This window comes from Oryzias latipes, chromosome 17 (genome assembly GCF_002234675.1).
Source record: "Oryzias latipes chromosome 17, ASM223467v1".
In the NCBI taxonomy this organism is placed as follows: Eukaryota; Metazoa; Chordata; class Actinopteri; order Beloniformes; family Adrianichthyidae; genus Oryzias; species Oryzias latipes.
In genome coordinates, this window is record NC_019875.2 from 15,843,327 (window position 1) to 15,859,732 (window position 16,406).

The 16,406-nt window shown below is 41.8% G+C and overlaps 1 protein-coding gene and 2 non-coding genes across 3 annotated transcripts in view; 2 read left to right on the top strand and 1 right to left on the bottom strand.

Annotated features, from left to right (window-relative positions):
• Positions 1 to 573: 573 nt before the first annotated feature.
• dnm3 (dynamin 3) overlaps positions 574 to 16,406 on the bottom strand; it is a 28,963-nt gene continuing 13,130 nt past the window's right edge. Inside the window, exons 15-21 of the mRNA XM_023965739.1 lie at positions 12,211 to 12,324; positions 7,989 to 8,098; positions 6,505 to 6,619; positions 5,598 to 5,765; positions 3,669 to 3,901; positions 3,404 to 3,577; positions 574 to 2,199 (exon numbers count right to left, since the gene is read on the bottom strand). Coding sequence (XP_023821507.1) covers positions 2,157 to 2,199; positions 3,404 to 3,577; positions 3,669 to 3,901; positions 5,598 to 5,765; positions 6,505 to 6,619; positions 7,989 to 8,098; positions 12,211 to 12,324 — 957 coding nt within the window. The 3' untranslated portion in view covers positions 574 to 2,156. The remainder of the gene's footprint in view (positions 2,200 to 3,403; positions 3,578 to 3,668; positions 3,902 to 5,597; positions 5,766 to 6,504; positions 6,620 to 7,988; positions 8,099 to 12,210; positions 12,325 to 16,406) is intronic.
• mir199a-4 (microRNA 199a-4) lies at positions 9,306 to 9,396 on the top strand. Its single transcript, NR_107182.1, has one exon. It is a non-coding gene; the product is annotated as a microRNA 199a-4 (primary transcript).
• On the top strand, positions 10,593 to 10,693 carry mir214 (microRNA 214). Its single transcript, NR_107183.1, has one exon. It is a non-coding gene; the product is annotated as a microRNA 214 (primary transcript).

Consider the following 16,406-nt stretch of genomic DNA (forward strand, 5'->3'; position numbering starts at 1 on the left):
AAAAAATCTATAAATGTATAAACTGTGACGTGCTTACTCTCATTAGAAAGCAAACACTTCATGAGAAACTATAATAATCTTTCAATTTAATTAAAAAAAACTGTAACAAAACTAACAATATTTGTATTTTTGAAACTATTGTTTGAAAATTCTTTAAATCAAGAACTTAAAAACCCTGAAGAACAAATACATTAAATGTGTATTTAAACAAATAGAAAAAATGTAAAACTAAATTTCAATGCAATTTTTCATTTATGGGAAGTGGTAAAATACATAAAATTTTACATTAATTTAGGTCCATTTTCAAGATAATAAAATAAAAAAAAATGTAATTCTGCTGTTGTTTTAGAAATTTGACTTGCTGCAGCATCTGCTTTTCAACTGCTAAAATAATAAATATTGATCTCTTCCGTGTTTTTACTTACTTCTTTAAAGTATTTTATCCCAACTCTGCTCCTCATGTCTTTTCCTATCACTTCAAATTTGTATGAAGTCTAAACCATAAAAAATATATAAGTTATGAGCCTCTTTATGCAAATCCACCAACCCAATTTTTAAAAAAAGAGGACAAAGTTTAACATCATCAGGAACATGTTTATTAAGGAGCGATACAGACGCACAGAATATAACAACTAATACATTTCCCAAATTTACCATTATTGTGCCCTAAACATAAAGTCATTTTCCTGTCTTTGTTTTTTCTTCCTTTTTTTCACTTCTCAGAGCTGTATTTACCTTTGGCAATTAAAAATTGTAGTTTATGCCAGTAAGGCAGTCTAAATTGGAAAGCATGTAGTGAATAGAGACAAAGAGAACAGTTTAAGCATAAGGATTCTTAATAAGGTGTTTACAATCCACAGGTATAGTATCTCCTTATCATTACCTATATACATAAGAACACAATTTAGGCTCACAGACACGATAACAAATCGACAGAGAAGCACTTAAACATTGACGATACAACCTCAAGTTCTGATGCAGGCACTGACTAACTGGCTGCCGTGATAGAGGAGACGGAGGTGAGACCAGACAGAGAAGGAGGTTAGGCGTTTCAAACCTGAGGGAAATGAATAGTTACAGTATATTAAAGCCTTTTTTTTAGTCATTATGAGAAATCTAATTTAGCTTTTTACACTGGGCGAGAAATTTCTCAGTGCGAGCTCCAGTCCCATTCATCTCACAAGTCAGCATCTGAATCGGAGTTTAAGGCTGTAGGGGGTCACGCTTTGACCATCAATACAGCACAGGTGGACGAGGTTCAACGCATCGGTGAGGCTGTTATTTCCACACTGAGAATACTGAAGGTGCTCCTCAGCCTTGCTATGTGTGTGTATGGCCGCTACTACAACACAGAAACAACTCACAAACATTATATTTCAACCCACCCGACCTTCCGGGAGGGATGGGGTCGTTGGAGAAGTCATCGTGAACAGCATTGACCATACAAACAAACGAAAAAAATGGAGAAAAAAAAATCATAATTATAAGAACCACAAACGTGCAGACAAACGGCACATACACATGAGTCCTCGCACACGCCCACGTACACAGTATGACAGAAGAACGCATGTACACGCTTACACTATAAGATACGACTCCTGCTGCTAGTTCAACACCAGGCTGATGATAAACACTTAGGAGGAAGAGAGGGGGCATTAAACAGGAGCTTAATGCATTTCTCAATCAAAGTCAGCCTACATATAGGCAAAGTAGTCTCTCCTTCTTACGCACACGAGCACACCTCACGTACACACACTCCCATGCAATAAAAGCAGCTAGTGCCATGCTGCATTCTGGGATGGGTCGGACCATATGACTGCTGAGCCTTTTTTTTTTAAATTCATATAGCAGCTATGTAGTTGCAGGACATTTTTAGGGAGGGGGGGGTTAAGGGGGGGAGGGGGTCCAGGATTGATACTGGGAGATGGAGCTGTTAAGCAAACCTGGATCACAGGCGAGCAACAAGCACACATACACATACACCACAAGACAAGTACCATACTGTACGTAGATATATGGATGTCGTCACCTGCCGAGGGACTGAGGTTCAGAGGGGGGGTCAAAGACTTCAGTGTGTGCACTAAGGAGAGACCAGGACAGTGGGGGGGGGGGGGGGGGGGGGGGCAGATGAGGGTACGAGGCACCCCCTCAGCTGATTAAGGTGGAGCTTGTCTTGTTGGAGATGGAGGAGGCCGCCGGCTGAGGAGAAAGAAATCCCAAAACAGCGCATGAAGACAGTTTTTTTTTTAAAAAGGGACATTTAAATTATTATCTTCACTTGGACATGAGTTTGAATACCAAAAAAGTCCACATGGCAGCAGTCAGACTGATTGACAATGACTTTGCTGTAGAAACTGAGAATTTGAAGGACAGTAAGCCTAAGCTTGACTGATTTTATTTTGAAAATCTATTCTTAAATTACTTAGCAAATAAGTTAAATGACATAGCATGCCTGTAATTTTATATGCATTTTACTTAATCCATTAAACTATTTGCCCTGGCCCGCCAAAAAAATAAATTGTATTGATATTTCTCCAGAAGTTGCCGACCCCTGGTCTACGTGCAGAAAGTTATTTGAAAATTTGTTGTTTTCCTGACGTTCATGTGTGTTTTCCGAGACCGTCAGTTGTTATTCCAATCATTCCAACACCGCATGAACGCAGCATTTTCTCTATGTTTTTGTTTTTCCCTGAGTGACATCAACCCAATGGCGCAAAAGGAGAACTAAAGCCACACATTTAGAAATAACAACTCCAAAATGTTCTGTCTTAAAATATGTATATATTAATTTTCAATCAAAATGAATGTGTCTTTGTCCAGATTACATGTTATTTCTCACTCCAATAAGGTTGATTCCCACCTATTAGTCAAAAAGTTTGCCCAGCCATGACTTAAAAAGATAAAAAGAACTCTAAAAAGTATTATGGGAATAAAGTGGGGTAAATAATAGGTTATTTTCAGAGTTGAATTTACTCCATTTGAATTCTTTTAAGCCTTCTTTAAAACCTGATTTTTCAATAATTTCTTGCACTAAAGCTACATGATGTCAAAGAAATCTCACTTTTCTTTAAAGCACTCCTCCACAAAAAAGTGTGACTTTGCCTAAAATAGCAGCCTCATTTCTCCCCCCAGAGCCTCCAAATCACCTCAATATTCTTAAAATATCCTTAGAATTCTTTTATAAAACTTTAACTTCATTTACTGAAAGACAATGACGTGACAGCGTTTGCAGCCCCACCATTGAACTGAAATAGTAGTAGATTTTTTTAAGTCAATTAACAAAATAATTGCAATCAGGGAATAAAAAGTACTTTTAGAACCTGGCTCACTATATAATTAAATACATTTAAATAGATGGTGTTTTTTTGTGTTATATTTCTTCCATTTAAGCTTAATCACTCACCTAGGGATGCTAGGTGGGGCCCTATTTGGGCGGCTGGGAGCCTGAGGGCTGTCCGCGCTGTTATTGAAGGGCCCTAAGGGACCTGGGCGGTTGGGTGGAGGAGGGGCCCCTCGAGGGGCTGGGCGCTGGCCTGCTGACATCCTCCTGGGGGCAGTGGGACTGGGTGGGGGGGACCTGAAAAGTGGAAAAACGAGTTGTAAATATGCCACGCCCAAGTTTGTTGTCATTTTGAATTTTTGGTTGTTTTTTTTTTTATTTGAATTACCTGCGGCCCCCGGCTCCTCCCATCCAAGAGGTGTCAACAGGTGGAGGCAAGGGCACGCTGATGGTGGAGGTGGAGATGTCACCAATGATGGACAGGGCCTCCTTCAGGGCCTGGTGGGTCCGCAGCACCTCATCCCTCCTCTGGCTCTGCTCCTGGGACTCGTCCATCAGGGTGTTCTGGTCCCCTGCAGAGTACAGCTGAGCCAGCAGCTCTGCATTGATGAAGTCCTTCACCTGGTGACAGGGAGGAATCACAGAAACAGATCTATTATGTGTGCCAAAAGACAGAAAAAGCATTTCCTTTCAACTTCAGCGTAAACAGTAACCCTCTGAAACCTACAGAAACAAAACTCTCCATCTCACAGACTTAAAAACTGCAAAAAATAGGATTATGCATACTTTCAGTAATCATTTTTCTTTAAAATCTTTCAAATGATATGTACCCAATACTGAGAAATAAAAGGACTTTGCTTTAAATGTGTAGTTTTTCTGTGGTTCCTATTATTTCTTTAACTTTTTGCTTCTGATTGACTGACAAATAGATGATCCAATTGCTTTTTGCACAATTTTTCACAAGATCTTCTTCATAACGTATTTTACATTTTAACATAGCAATTTCTATCCATCCATCTTCCTCCACTTATCCGGAACCGGGTCGCAGTCTAAGCAAAAATGCCCAGAATTCCCTTTCCCTGGCCACTTCCTCCAGCTCCTCTGGGGGGACCCTGAGGTGTTCCCAGGCCAGCCGAGAGACGTAGTCTCTCCAGCGTGTCCTGGGTCTTCCCCGGGGCCTCCGCCCAGTGGGACATGCCCGGAACACCTCCCCAGGGAGGCGTCCCGGAGGCATCCGGACTAGATGCCCCAGCCAGCTCAACTGGCTCATCTTTATGTGGAGGAGAACCGGTTGTACTACGAGCTCTCTGCGGGCTACTGAGCTTCTCAGCCTATCTCTGAAGGAGCGCTCAGCCACCCTAAAGAGGCAGCTCGTTTCGGCTGCTTATATTCGGGACCTCTTTCTTTCGATCATGACCCAGAGCTCATGACCATAGGTGAGTATTGGAACGAAGATTGACCGATAAATTGAGTGCTTTGCTTTTTGGCTCAGCTCTCTCTTCACCACAATGGATCGGTACAGCAATCGCATAACAGTGGACGCTCCTCCGATCCGCCTGTCAATCTTATGCTTCGATCTTCCCTTACTCATGAACAAGACCCCAAGGTATTATAACTCCTCCGCCTGGGGCAGGGACACTCCAATGGCAAACTACCTTTCTCCATGATCCAGAACCATGGCCTCAGATTCAGCGGTGCTGACCCTCATCCCAGCTGCTTTACACTCTGCCGCAAACCGCCCCAAAGCACGCTGGAGGTCCTGGCTCGATGAAGCCAATAGGACAACATCATCTGCAAAAAGCAGAGAGGAAATCCTGTGGTCCCCAAACCAGACCCCCTCTGGCCCCTGGCTGCGCCTAGAAATTCTGTCCATAAAAATTATGGATAGAACCGGTGATAAAGGGCAGCCCTGCCGGAGTCTAACATGCACCGGGAACAGGTCTGACTTTCTACCGTCTATGCAAACCAAGCTCTTGCTCCGGTCAAACGGAGACCAGGCAGCCCTCAGGTACCCCATACCCCATAGAGGCTTCCAATCTCAGGGTGGACACTCTACCACAAGGCTGCTGAGCTGGTTGACCTTATGTGGAACCATAAGACAAATACCATACTGCTCCTGAAATTCGGAATATTGATTCAACCGCTGGTTTTAAAGCAACATCTCATTTGCTCATTTGTTTGTTTTGTCCTAGATTTTGTTGTTTTTGTGTCCTGAAAGGCGCTTTATACTAAAATGCATCCTTCTTTTTACAGATCATTATGTAGCTGTTTAATTTTTCATTTGCACAGTTCTTTTTCCCCCCCTTTTTTGTCTCACATTGTTGATCATCAAGTGCATGATGGTCTTTGGAATTAGGTCCCGAACGCATTTGTTGACGATGGCCATGTACGAGTCCACCAGGTTGCGAATGGTTTCCACTTTGCGCTCCAGCTGAGGGTCCATGGAGAAGTTATCTGAGGTGGTGGTGGTGGATTCACTCTCCACCTGCAAACATACAAGGGAAAATGTGTTTTGTGTTTAGAAAAATGAAACCCTGCTTTGTATTTGTGAATATGATAAATATAAATTTACTATTGTTTTTTGGCAAAAATATAAATATAAAATAGTTTATAACCTTTGACAAAGGTTCACATGACTCCCTTTTCAAAATAAAACACCTTGTGCCACATAGGATTATCTCCCTGCAGTGAATGCATTAGTAGGTATGAAGTCGCCATGAATTCATAAACTAACTCAAATCAATTCCATTACCTTCAATTGTTTTCAAAGATTCGAAGATTCGCCTTACGATCCAATGCGCTTTTTGACTTTATGATGAATTCTGGTTGTGGTCTAATGACTGTGATAAACTACAAAGATGCACCACTTGATGGATTATTAGAGCATTATGGGTAATGTAGTCAGAAGCCCCCTGTATGTATAAAGGTTAACTTTTCCAACCGTTTTGGTTCGCTTAATGTACCTTAAAGTCCCAAAAATATGTTCCTTTTAAAAACTAAACCTTTTTTTTTTTTTACCCAAGGGCCACAATGATAGGGTAAAGGAGTCGCATGTGGCTCCGGAGCCCCAAGTTGCAGAACCCTGGAATGCCACTAACAGTGTTTTCACTCCTACATTTTTCCTTCTATCTTCGCTTCAATAAGATTTGTGAGAAATTTTGAAATTGAACTGTGGGAATACAAAGGGATGTGTTTGGATCAGTTAGAGCAGCTTGATCACAAACCGTGGTGGTCTTCTCGGGGTAGACCCCAGCACGAAGGAGAGATGACTTCCAGCTGTCCACATCATCCTGAGAGTCACAGGCCAACTCCAAAGTGCGGTTGTCCTTATAAACATTCCTAAACAGTGGAAGTGAGCAGTGCAGGAATGAAGCAAAAATTGTATACATACATTCACAAAAATCTGCCACAAATACTACAAAATGCATCAGGTCTTAAAAGTTCAATTCTGAAAACTAAAAAAGTGGCAGTTTCAATTTGATTTTTTTGTGCTGACCGTGTAAATGAAAGATTAAATCCATTTCATGTTGGTATAGAAATAAAAAAAATATATTTTCCCCAAAACGACTGAATTTTTGAGAATCAAAGGTGAGTCAGAAGATGAGATACCCCCACAAATGGATTAGAAAATAACAAAAAGTGTGGAAAGATGAAACTGATTTGCCAGTTTTCACTTTGGGGAAGGGGAATCGGAGGCAAAAGTAATTTTTTCCCCTCCTATTTTAGAAATGTTTTGTAACATATGTGGATGGATAAATTATTTGGAGGTTAGCGGGATATGCGGAACAAAACGTTCTTGCTGCATTTTCCTCATAATGAAGGACACATTTAAAGAAAGTTAAGCTTAAAATAGCGTTTTCTGAGTATTTCTTTATTCAAATCGTTGTGAATCAGATGCAAAAATACAATTTGAATTAGAGCTTTTGTGTGACGTAAAAAATATGCTGGGCGGACAACAAGAGGTTGCTTTGCGCCAACAGTCCCGCCCAGAACTCAGGGGTGAATATCTAATGAAGGCCTGTTCTGCAGAAACTATGTCCTAGAAAATGACCCAGATTTTTTGATTTTGGCAAAAACAGCATAATCATATATAAAAGACCAACTGGAATGCTTTGAAAATAGCTCTAAAGATGATCAGAGTAGGTCTTTAAAGTTAACCAAGTAAAGAGAGGCTGATCTGAACTAAAATTATATTTAATAGTTTTTGTTTTTGCATCTTTAAGCTTTAAAAATGAGTGCAAACAAAGTTCAAGTTTTTTTGCTCTTATAGATGTCTTTGTAGTCTCTTTATATGCTGCTGTTTCACATTTTCTCTGAATCTCCCCAAAATGTTATGGAAGAAGAAAACGCTCAATTTTCTGCAGGACACGTTGCAACAATTACTCAAAGTTCAGGCATGACATTTAACATTCTTCCTCTGATTCAGTGTGGTGTGAATACATTACAGCTCGCTCGGGACGGCTTGTTTTCTTTTTTATCATTATCACCAGCGGGTTATTACTGTGTACTGAGTATAATGATCCGTGCTGCTTTCTCCTTGCATTTATTTCTAATATATGCAGGCTCACATATGGTGCGTGACACATAACCCTGAAACATATTTCCTTCTTTGCGTAACCTGGAACTGCTGCTTCTCCTCATAGATCTTGGCTAGAATGGTTAAAAAAAAAAGGAAATGGGAGAGACGGTTTTGAGGTTTTCGGCAGACCTGGACTCTGTGTTGAAGATGCAGAAGATGTGCTTGCTTGACATGAAACTTTTCTCCACGTCGCGGACCTTCAGGTTGTCCAGCGGCAGCATGTACTTCTTCTCTTTCTCCTGTGAACAGAGAGGGCAGAGGTCAGCGTCTTTTGAAAAGGACTGATCGGGTTTTTTAAACTGTGGGTACACTTGCAGAAAGAAAAAGGTGGGGGAAAGACAGAAGGGAGGTGGAATGGGGGGAGAGGAGAGAGTGGGAGGTAAGGGTGGGGAAGGGGAGTCGGAGGCAGAGAAAGAAAAGAATGGGAGCACATGTGGAAGTCATTACAGTGTGGGTCAAGGCGCAGTCGTTCTTCACAGTCCGGGCTGGTAGCAAAAGGGCTCATGTTGTGGTGGGGACACTCTTCCATGTTAAAGCCCTGGAGGTCCAGATGAGGCCTCACACTCGCCGCCGCCGCCGCCGCTGAGACTAAAAGAGCAGCGACACCCCCCTCACTCTGAACTTCACGCTTCATCCCAGCCTATCTTTCTTAACTCTGTCATTTTTTTCTTCTTCATCCCACCCCCTCAATATTTTTTCAATATTTTTTCTTTCCATTCCAGAGGGGCCCACTTCCTGCCTGATTTTTTCTTTTCTTTTTTCAAGGAGGGAGATTAAATGACAGCCTGGCGTTAAAACTCAACATCTGGTAGTGCTTAGCAGCACACAGAGAAGCAGGGAAGGAGGGAGAAGTTAAAGTGACGGCGGCTCCAGACCCAGACCCTGAAGTGGATTTGCAGAAGACAGAAGACGGGACCCCACATCTGCCCGGACGCTTTGGAAACTTGAAGGTTAATGGATGCAGGTAAGAATCGGACGACAAGGAGAAGCTGCAAAACCCTTCTTGGTGCGATTCCCCAAAGGGGTCCCTCCTGTCCATATTTGGTCACCGTGGTCCCCTCCCTTTTCCTCCCCCTTTCTCCCAGACTCCCCCCCCTCTCCCGTCTCTCTCTTTCCCTCTTTTTTGTAATATCCCCTCCCTGAATGCGCAGCCAGTATGTCCCGGTCGTCTGAGCGAATATGCCACGTCAAGGCTGGATACTCTTCGCGGCCGGCGTGACCGAAGCGGAGCGCAATGGGAGCCAGGGCTCCGACGCCCACCAGCACAAATAAACACTCCAAGAAAGGTGCGGTGACGGTGGAAGGGAACTGCGGGGAAGTCGGAGGACGCCACTTTTTGAGGGGGTTTTCCACAGATGGGATCCTTTGCTGCCGATCGGACGAGAGGCGAAAGAGTCGCTCCACGGAAAGATCATCTGGAAAGCGGCACGAAAGGCCTGGCTCTCCATTCCGGCTCCGTCCACCCAGTGTTCAGACTACCTGTTCATTGTCATACTGGTGTACAGTAGTCTGCACATTGGTTAGACTGGGCCGGGCTCTCCTCTGTCACTTTGTCTGTCCGTCTCTCTGAAAGATGCATTTTTAACACTTCCACCTTCTGTACGTGCCCTCTGTACTGTGTCCTACGTGCACTCTTGACACTCAGCGCTTCCCTTTCTGCTCTTTACAGAATAAACATGTCACCAGGTTTTCACTAATTTAACTATTCGCTCCGGAGCTCGGGATCTGAGACCTACACGTTGAGCCCAAAGGCAGCTGGGAGCTCTCAGAGCAGTGAGCTCACATAATTAATAGCATGAATGAGTAAGTGTGCAGGCTGCTCGCGCTCTGATGAAGATGTGGTCCACTGGAAGGGGGAGGAGCAAATGTGGCTGCAAAGCATCAAACACGAGCCAAAGGAACGAAGGGCCAATCAATCAAGCGGAGTTTGAAAATACACCCCAAGCAGTTATTTCAATGGTGTTGAAAAAGACCATGGGGAGGGGGCAAAGAATACTGTTATTTTTTATCTTTTATAACCAAAGATGCAATATTTAAATGCAACATGAGACTTCACCTTAACACAAAGGATCTTTGACCTTTTTTTAGCATTGAGGAAAAACGGGGAGTTTGGCTGTAGAATGGGAGGGGAGGTGTATTGATGTCTAATACAAGTGTTTGTCTCCGCCAGAGTACTGGAGGCCGATGTTTGGATTAAAACCCTGTGATTTTTCTGCCAGGAATGCGGGATCCAAAGTTCCAAAGCAACTGCCAGCCACATTAAGGGAGGGAGGAGAGGACGCATCTGTGCTCGCGCAAGCAAACTATGCGACTATAGAAAGTTTGGAGAGTAGAAAACAGCGTTGTACAAAGTCTGTAATTTGTGACCGCACAAACGTCTGAATGTGCTCTCTCGCCGAGAGCGCCTCTCGTGTATTTTTGGGCGAACGTTCGGGCTGTGATTGGATCTGTTCCACATTTGCAACGAAGAAGCGGATGCCTAAGACTCCCAGTGGAAAGAGGTGGGGAAAGAGGGAGCAGGAGAAAGCCGAGACAAAAGGGGGGAAAAAAACTGGGAGAGAACGCTGAAAATCGGACTCCTTGCCAAAGTGGTCACATATGGAAGTGGTGGAGCAAACTGCTTCATCATGCTGATGATGCAGCGGGAAACAATGCAAACGGTCCAGAAAGAGCCTATTTGATAGTGTGTGGTTTTGTCTTAATGTTCTCTACTGAAACTCTTCCAGGAGAAAAGAGCTAAAGTTGCAGTGTGTCTGCCTATCTACACTTGCTGTGCAGAATATCCTCCAACCTGTACAGCAGGCACAGACAGGCAGATAAACAAAACAGAGCGCAACAGCAAACCCAAGCGCTGCATCCTGTTGGCTCAACGACTATGGTGGAATACACAAATGCTTTGTTGTTTTTAATTTACTAGATGAGTACAAAAATAAAGATTGTAAAAAAAAATCATAATAAACTGAAACGTCCAGGAAAATCTCCGCAGTCATCTTTAAATTAAATTTTATTTTAACTCTAAGAGCTTAAAATATGCAGTTGTGTGAGTATTTTTCCTTTCATTTGAAATCTGTTGAAATAAAAACTTGCCAGAGCAAAAGTTAAACAGCAATAAAACATCATCAGTTAACCTAAAGCATCATTTTTTTTAGTTTAACGAGAAGAAAAATGGTATAAAAAATATTCAGTATATTAATATTTCAATTATCTTTGGGTTTCTTTTAAAGAAAAATATTTGATTTTGGCTCTGATGTTGCAGCTCCAGCAGACAACTTCCACCAAAAACTAAATACTGGATCAGAAATTGAAATTTTCTAAAAAAAGGTCAATTTTCTTCAGGGCTTCTGAAGTTAATTAAAAAAATTTAGTTGTTTTCTTGTTCAATTTGGAAAGCAGCAATTAACACAGCCAAAACATTTAAAATAAAATCATAAAAAAAATTACTTTCTGCTACATGTGTACATTTCTGGCTCATCTCTGGACGAGCAGCCGAACATTTGATCGACTGGTTAAGCACCTATGCTGTGGACCGGTTGACTATCCAACCTTCCTCCCAAATGCTCCACGTTTTTCTCACAGCACTGAAATTAGAAAAAATGGAGCTAAAACAATTGCAAACTCTGTTTGGTTGAACATTACAAGCAAAAATATCAATATGAACTCTCTCTCTCTCTCTAGCTCTCTCTCTCTCTCTCTCTCTCTCTCTCTCTATATATATACATATATATATTCGAGAAACTTGAATTGTAATTTGAATAATTATGCAAAACCTACAACTCCGTCTATCTGAAAGTGGCCTGTATTATGCAATTTACTGACAGACAGAATGAAAACAATACATTTCATGTAATGTGACTAAAAAAAGTGAGACAAAATACTAAACTAATCGACCAGAAGTAAGAATATTTCCCTGCTAATAACTCCTACCTTACCTCTGGCTGTTAAAGTTGATCCTGAAAAGGAAAGAATCGATGTTGATTTAAGAATTGTATCTTTTAACAATAATATTTATTGGTGGAGTTTATTTTTCCAATGAGGAGTGGTAGATTTATCTTTTCATTCAGCTACACTCTCTTAAAACACTTATTTCTTAAGCCCAATTTTTGAGTTAATTATCTTAGGATATGTGTCTGGTTTTCTTCTAATTTGATTTTTTTGGGTTAGAGTGGTTTCATTTTGACTTAATTTAGGTTTTTTTTGTTTTTCCTTTGAGTTAAAATAACTCAGAAAATAAGTTAGTCATTTTTAACGTTGGAGTTGGGTTAAAAACAACCCTAGTTGGGTTAATTTTTTAAGGATTTTCGATCCTGTATTGACATTTGTGCTTGAGGTCAAACCTAGAGCAACAGCTCACCTCGTCATCCTTAAACCAGGAGAGGCTCTCGGCTGTCAGCACGAACCAATACTCCTTAGCTCCTCCCTTCATGATGCTGATGTTGTTGATGGTCAGCCAGCCTTTGCGGATGACCTGCGGAGAGGCCAAAGGAAATGAGTGCAGAGAACACAGAACCTCAGACCGACAGCACCTTTTCTCTGCAGGAACAGATCTTTTTTTTTTTTTTTTTAAACCTCACCCGCCTCTTGGCACGTGGTTAAAAAATGGTAAATCTGGGAGATTCATCAAGCACGGATTGCTGTGAAATGCTTGTGAAGGTTAGGCGTGTCACTGAGTGTGACTCAACAGAGCCAGGCATGTGACTTGTGTGGCTGTGCTCACAGGGAGACGTTGGTGTTAGTGACCACCGTGTTAAGTGGTTCAAGCACACAATAAAGCATGTTTGTGTCCTCTGCCTTAGCCGTATTAACCCTACGGGTCCAACAGGCCTGCGGGCACGGTGCCAGGTGATTATTAGGTTAGATTACTGTCAGACTCAAACCGCCTAAGACTCACTAAGGAGGTTACCCAAATCATTATGCCGCTTTTTTCTGTTGAACCCCGTTTGAGGTTGAATCAACATGAGAAATGTGTTGTAAAACATTTCAGAGCTTCCAAACTGTTGGATTTTTCAGATCTAGGTGTCAACCCCTTGTAGTCTGCGGTTGATGGTGGTTAGAGGTGGTGTTAGGAGAGTGTTAAGTTAGAGTAAACTCTTACAATCTGGCCTGAGGCGGGAGGAGAGGAGGCCTGCAACAGGAGTGAGGTTTTTAAGCACACTGAAAGAACAAACGTCTAAGCACCTCAAGGAAAGGCCCAATTAATAAGCGCTCCTGATCTGTTCGGAAAATGAGGAAATGGTTAGGTTTTAAGAACCGGTGCTGAAAAGAGCACCACACGATGGGGCAGAGGTGTAACTGCAGGCAGAAATGACTTTGCAAAACCATACCTACAATGAGCAATACTCACCTGCAGACACCCTTAAGAGGGCAGCTGAGATTCTCACTAAGGGATGGGGATGAAATGCAAGGTGGCACCTTAATGACACAGGAGGGGGTTCAAAACAAAGGGAAATGTCTCAACAACAACACCAAAAATAATGATGGTGGCAGATAGTAAAAGAAACCGTATGTGATTCTTCAAAATGCAACCGAAAATAAAGGGAAAAAAAATAACTTGAGGTCTTTTAGCCCAGTTCAAACAACACAGCATGCATGACTAGAAGACAGAACCAACTATGACATCTATTAAAATTTGTATGGTGCTGTTCAAAAGTTTGGCTTCAGTAAAAGAAAGGGGCGACTTAGCAGTTTGGGGGACCCATGCAAACAATAACATAGAGCCCTCTGCAGCGTTTATTCCAAAACTTTAGCAGCCGCCTGGCGTTTATAAGAGACAGGCATCGGTTGGAGACGGCTTTTTATTCCATCACAGGCAGAATGTTGATGGGTAATACAGTGGGGCAAAAAGTATTTAGTCAGCCACCAATTGTGAAAAGTCTCCCACTTAAAAAGATAAGAGATGCATGTAATTTTCTTTAAAGGTATACCTCAACTATGAGAGACAAAATGAGAAAGAAAATCCAGAAAATCACATTCTCTAAATTTTAAAGAATTTATTTGTAAATTATGGTGGAAAATATGTATTTTGTCAATAAGACAAGTTTAACTAAATACTTTGTTACCCTTTGTTGGAAATGACAGCAGTCAAACATGTCTGCAAGTCTTCACAAGGTTTTAATAAACTGTAGCTGGTATTTTGGCCCATTCCTCCATGCAGATCTCCTCTAGAGCAGTCATGTTTTGGGACTGTTGCTGGGCGACGCAGACTTTCAATTTCCTCCAAAGATTTTCTATGAAGTTGAGATTTGGAGACTGGCTGGGCCACTCCAGGACCTGGAAATGCTTCTTATGAAGCCACTCCTTCGTCATCAGGACAGTGTGTTGTCATGCTCAAAGACCCAGCCATGCTTCATCTTCAATGCCCTTGCTGATGGAAGGAGGTTTTCACTCAAAATCTGTTCATTCATTCAAGAATAAACCTGTTTATTCTTTCCTTTATAGGGATCAGTCATCCTGGTCACTTTGCTGAAAAATAACCCCAAAGCATGATGTTTCCATCCTCATGCTTTACATTAGCTATGCTCTTCTTTGGATGCAACTCAGCATTCTTTCTCCTCCAAACACAACAAGTAGAGTTCTTACCAAAAAGTTCTATTTTGGTTTCATCTGACCATCGGACATTCTCCCAATCCTCTTCTGGATAATTTTTTCTCATTTTGTCTCTTACAGTTGAGGTATAACCTATGACAAAAATTACAGGCCTCTATCATCATTTTAAGTGGGAGAACTTGCACAATTGGTTACTGACTAAATATTTTTTTGCCCAACTGCTTGTTCATTTTACAGTTAAATTTGGTCAAGAAATGCAGACAATTCCACCAGATGAACATTTCAGAATATATTGAAATCAGAAGATCATGTTATGAATAGCACTGGCTGCAAACGTTTCTATTCTCTTTGAAGCGTCGTCAATCTCCGTGTCAAAAATCTTCTTCGCTTTCATTCGGATCCTGGTGACACGCCCCTTTCTGCCTTTGCTCAGTAATTCATGTTTAAAGCAGTTCTTCTAATTCGTCCCTCCCTGTCTTTGCACCTCCAGAAGGCAATTGTTTGCTTGTTGCTTCTTCTCAATATCACCCAAGCTTGCACCACTCTCAGTGCAAGCCTTTTTTAATTAACCCATACCTTGAGGATCCACCCCAAAAATGTCATGCAGATTCCTCACCAGAAAGTTCCTTGACGTAGGCCACCCGCACTAAGTTTAAACACTCAATCGAATGAGTGTTTCTTGGCCATCGCTACACTGGCTCACACTTGCCGGTTATCCATAGATACACGGGGAAGATGGGCGGATCTTAAAAGAGAACTGAAACTATTGGAGACCGCCGTCTGATGCTGCATTCACACCGGACGCGATTCACAAATCGCATCTGCCGCCTCTTTTTTGATGTGTGTCAGATTTACTGCTCGATGTCTGCCCTAAAATGTTCTTGACGCCTTGGTGCTCCAGCCACAGAATGACCGCCAAAGCTCTTTTGGACTTCCTTCGTTGCCACATCATGGAAAACATTGATGTTGTTGGGCGAGTTACTTGAGTTTTATGTTTTGGAGAGCTCTACAGAGGAGCCGGCAAGCACGTCACCGTGTCTGGGTTCACAAGATCACCTATGCCCATTGAGCCTTGCTGAAGAGTCCCTGATTGGTCAAACTCCTGCCTGATTGACGGTCCGCGCCCAATGCCCAAAGCGCTCCACAGGACGTCAGATTGTGTCTGTACATTAAAATCCGAATTGCGTCCGGTGTGAATGCAGCTTAACCGTAATGAACACCTGTTAAACCTGGCAGATATTGGAAACAGGCGTTGATAAGAGATGGGCCACAATTGGAAGATATGTGGTAACCTTTTTTTTTTTAAGCCTTACCTAGGGTTAAAGTTAAAAAAACTTCTTTACAGGTACACTTTCAGACAGATTAAATGTCGAGAATACAAATGTTTTGATGAGGATTTAAAAACTGAAATCATTTTTTTTTTAACTTGGAAAAATAAACATAATTAATTGAATGCACAGATTGGTTACCCACTAAAATTTCTGATAGAAAAGAGGGGAGTTTTCTGTCTTTTCTTTCATTTGTCAGGTTTTACTAGAGAAGGCAAAATAAACCAAAATACTAAAATGAAGTACTAAAACAGTAGCCTAACCATATGGAATGTCATCAGTCTCAGGTAACTGTGCTTCATTTTACCGCTTTTTTAAAAATCTCTCTTCAAATCACTTAATATCTGCCAGTGTTGCTAGATAACACTCGTGGTTTTGCAGCCCGAAAGTCATCTAAAAACCACCAAACCCAACAAAAAGTGGCCAAAATATGAATCAGTGAATGATTTGCCATAATTAGCAATAATTATGTATCCGTTAATTGTTACTTCTCGATTTGGTTGAATTGTTCAGCTAGGGACCCCCAGAGCGTTGGGGGGGGGGCCCAGGCAATCGCTTACCTTGGCCTAATGCTAAGTCCACCCCTGGTGTAAGATGTATAGCCATTTTGACTCTGAGCAAAACCAAAATAATTTTTTAAAAAGACGGGGTGTGGAAATCAGGGGAAATAGAAACA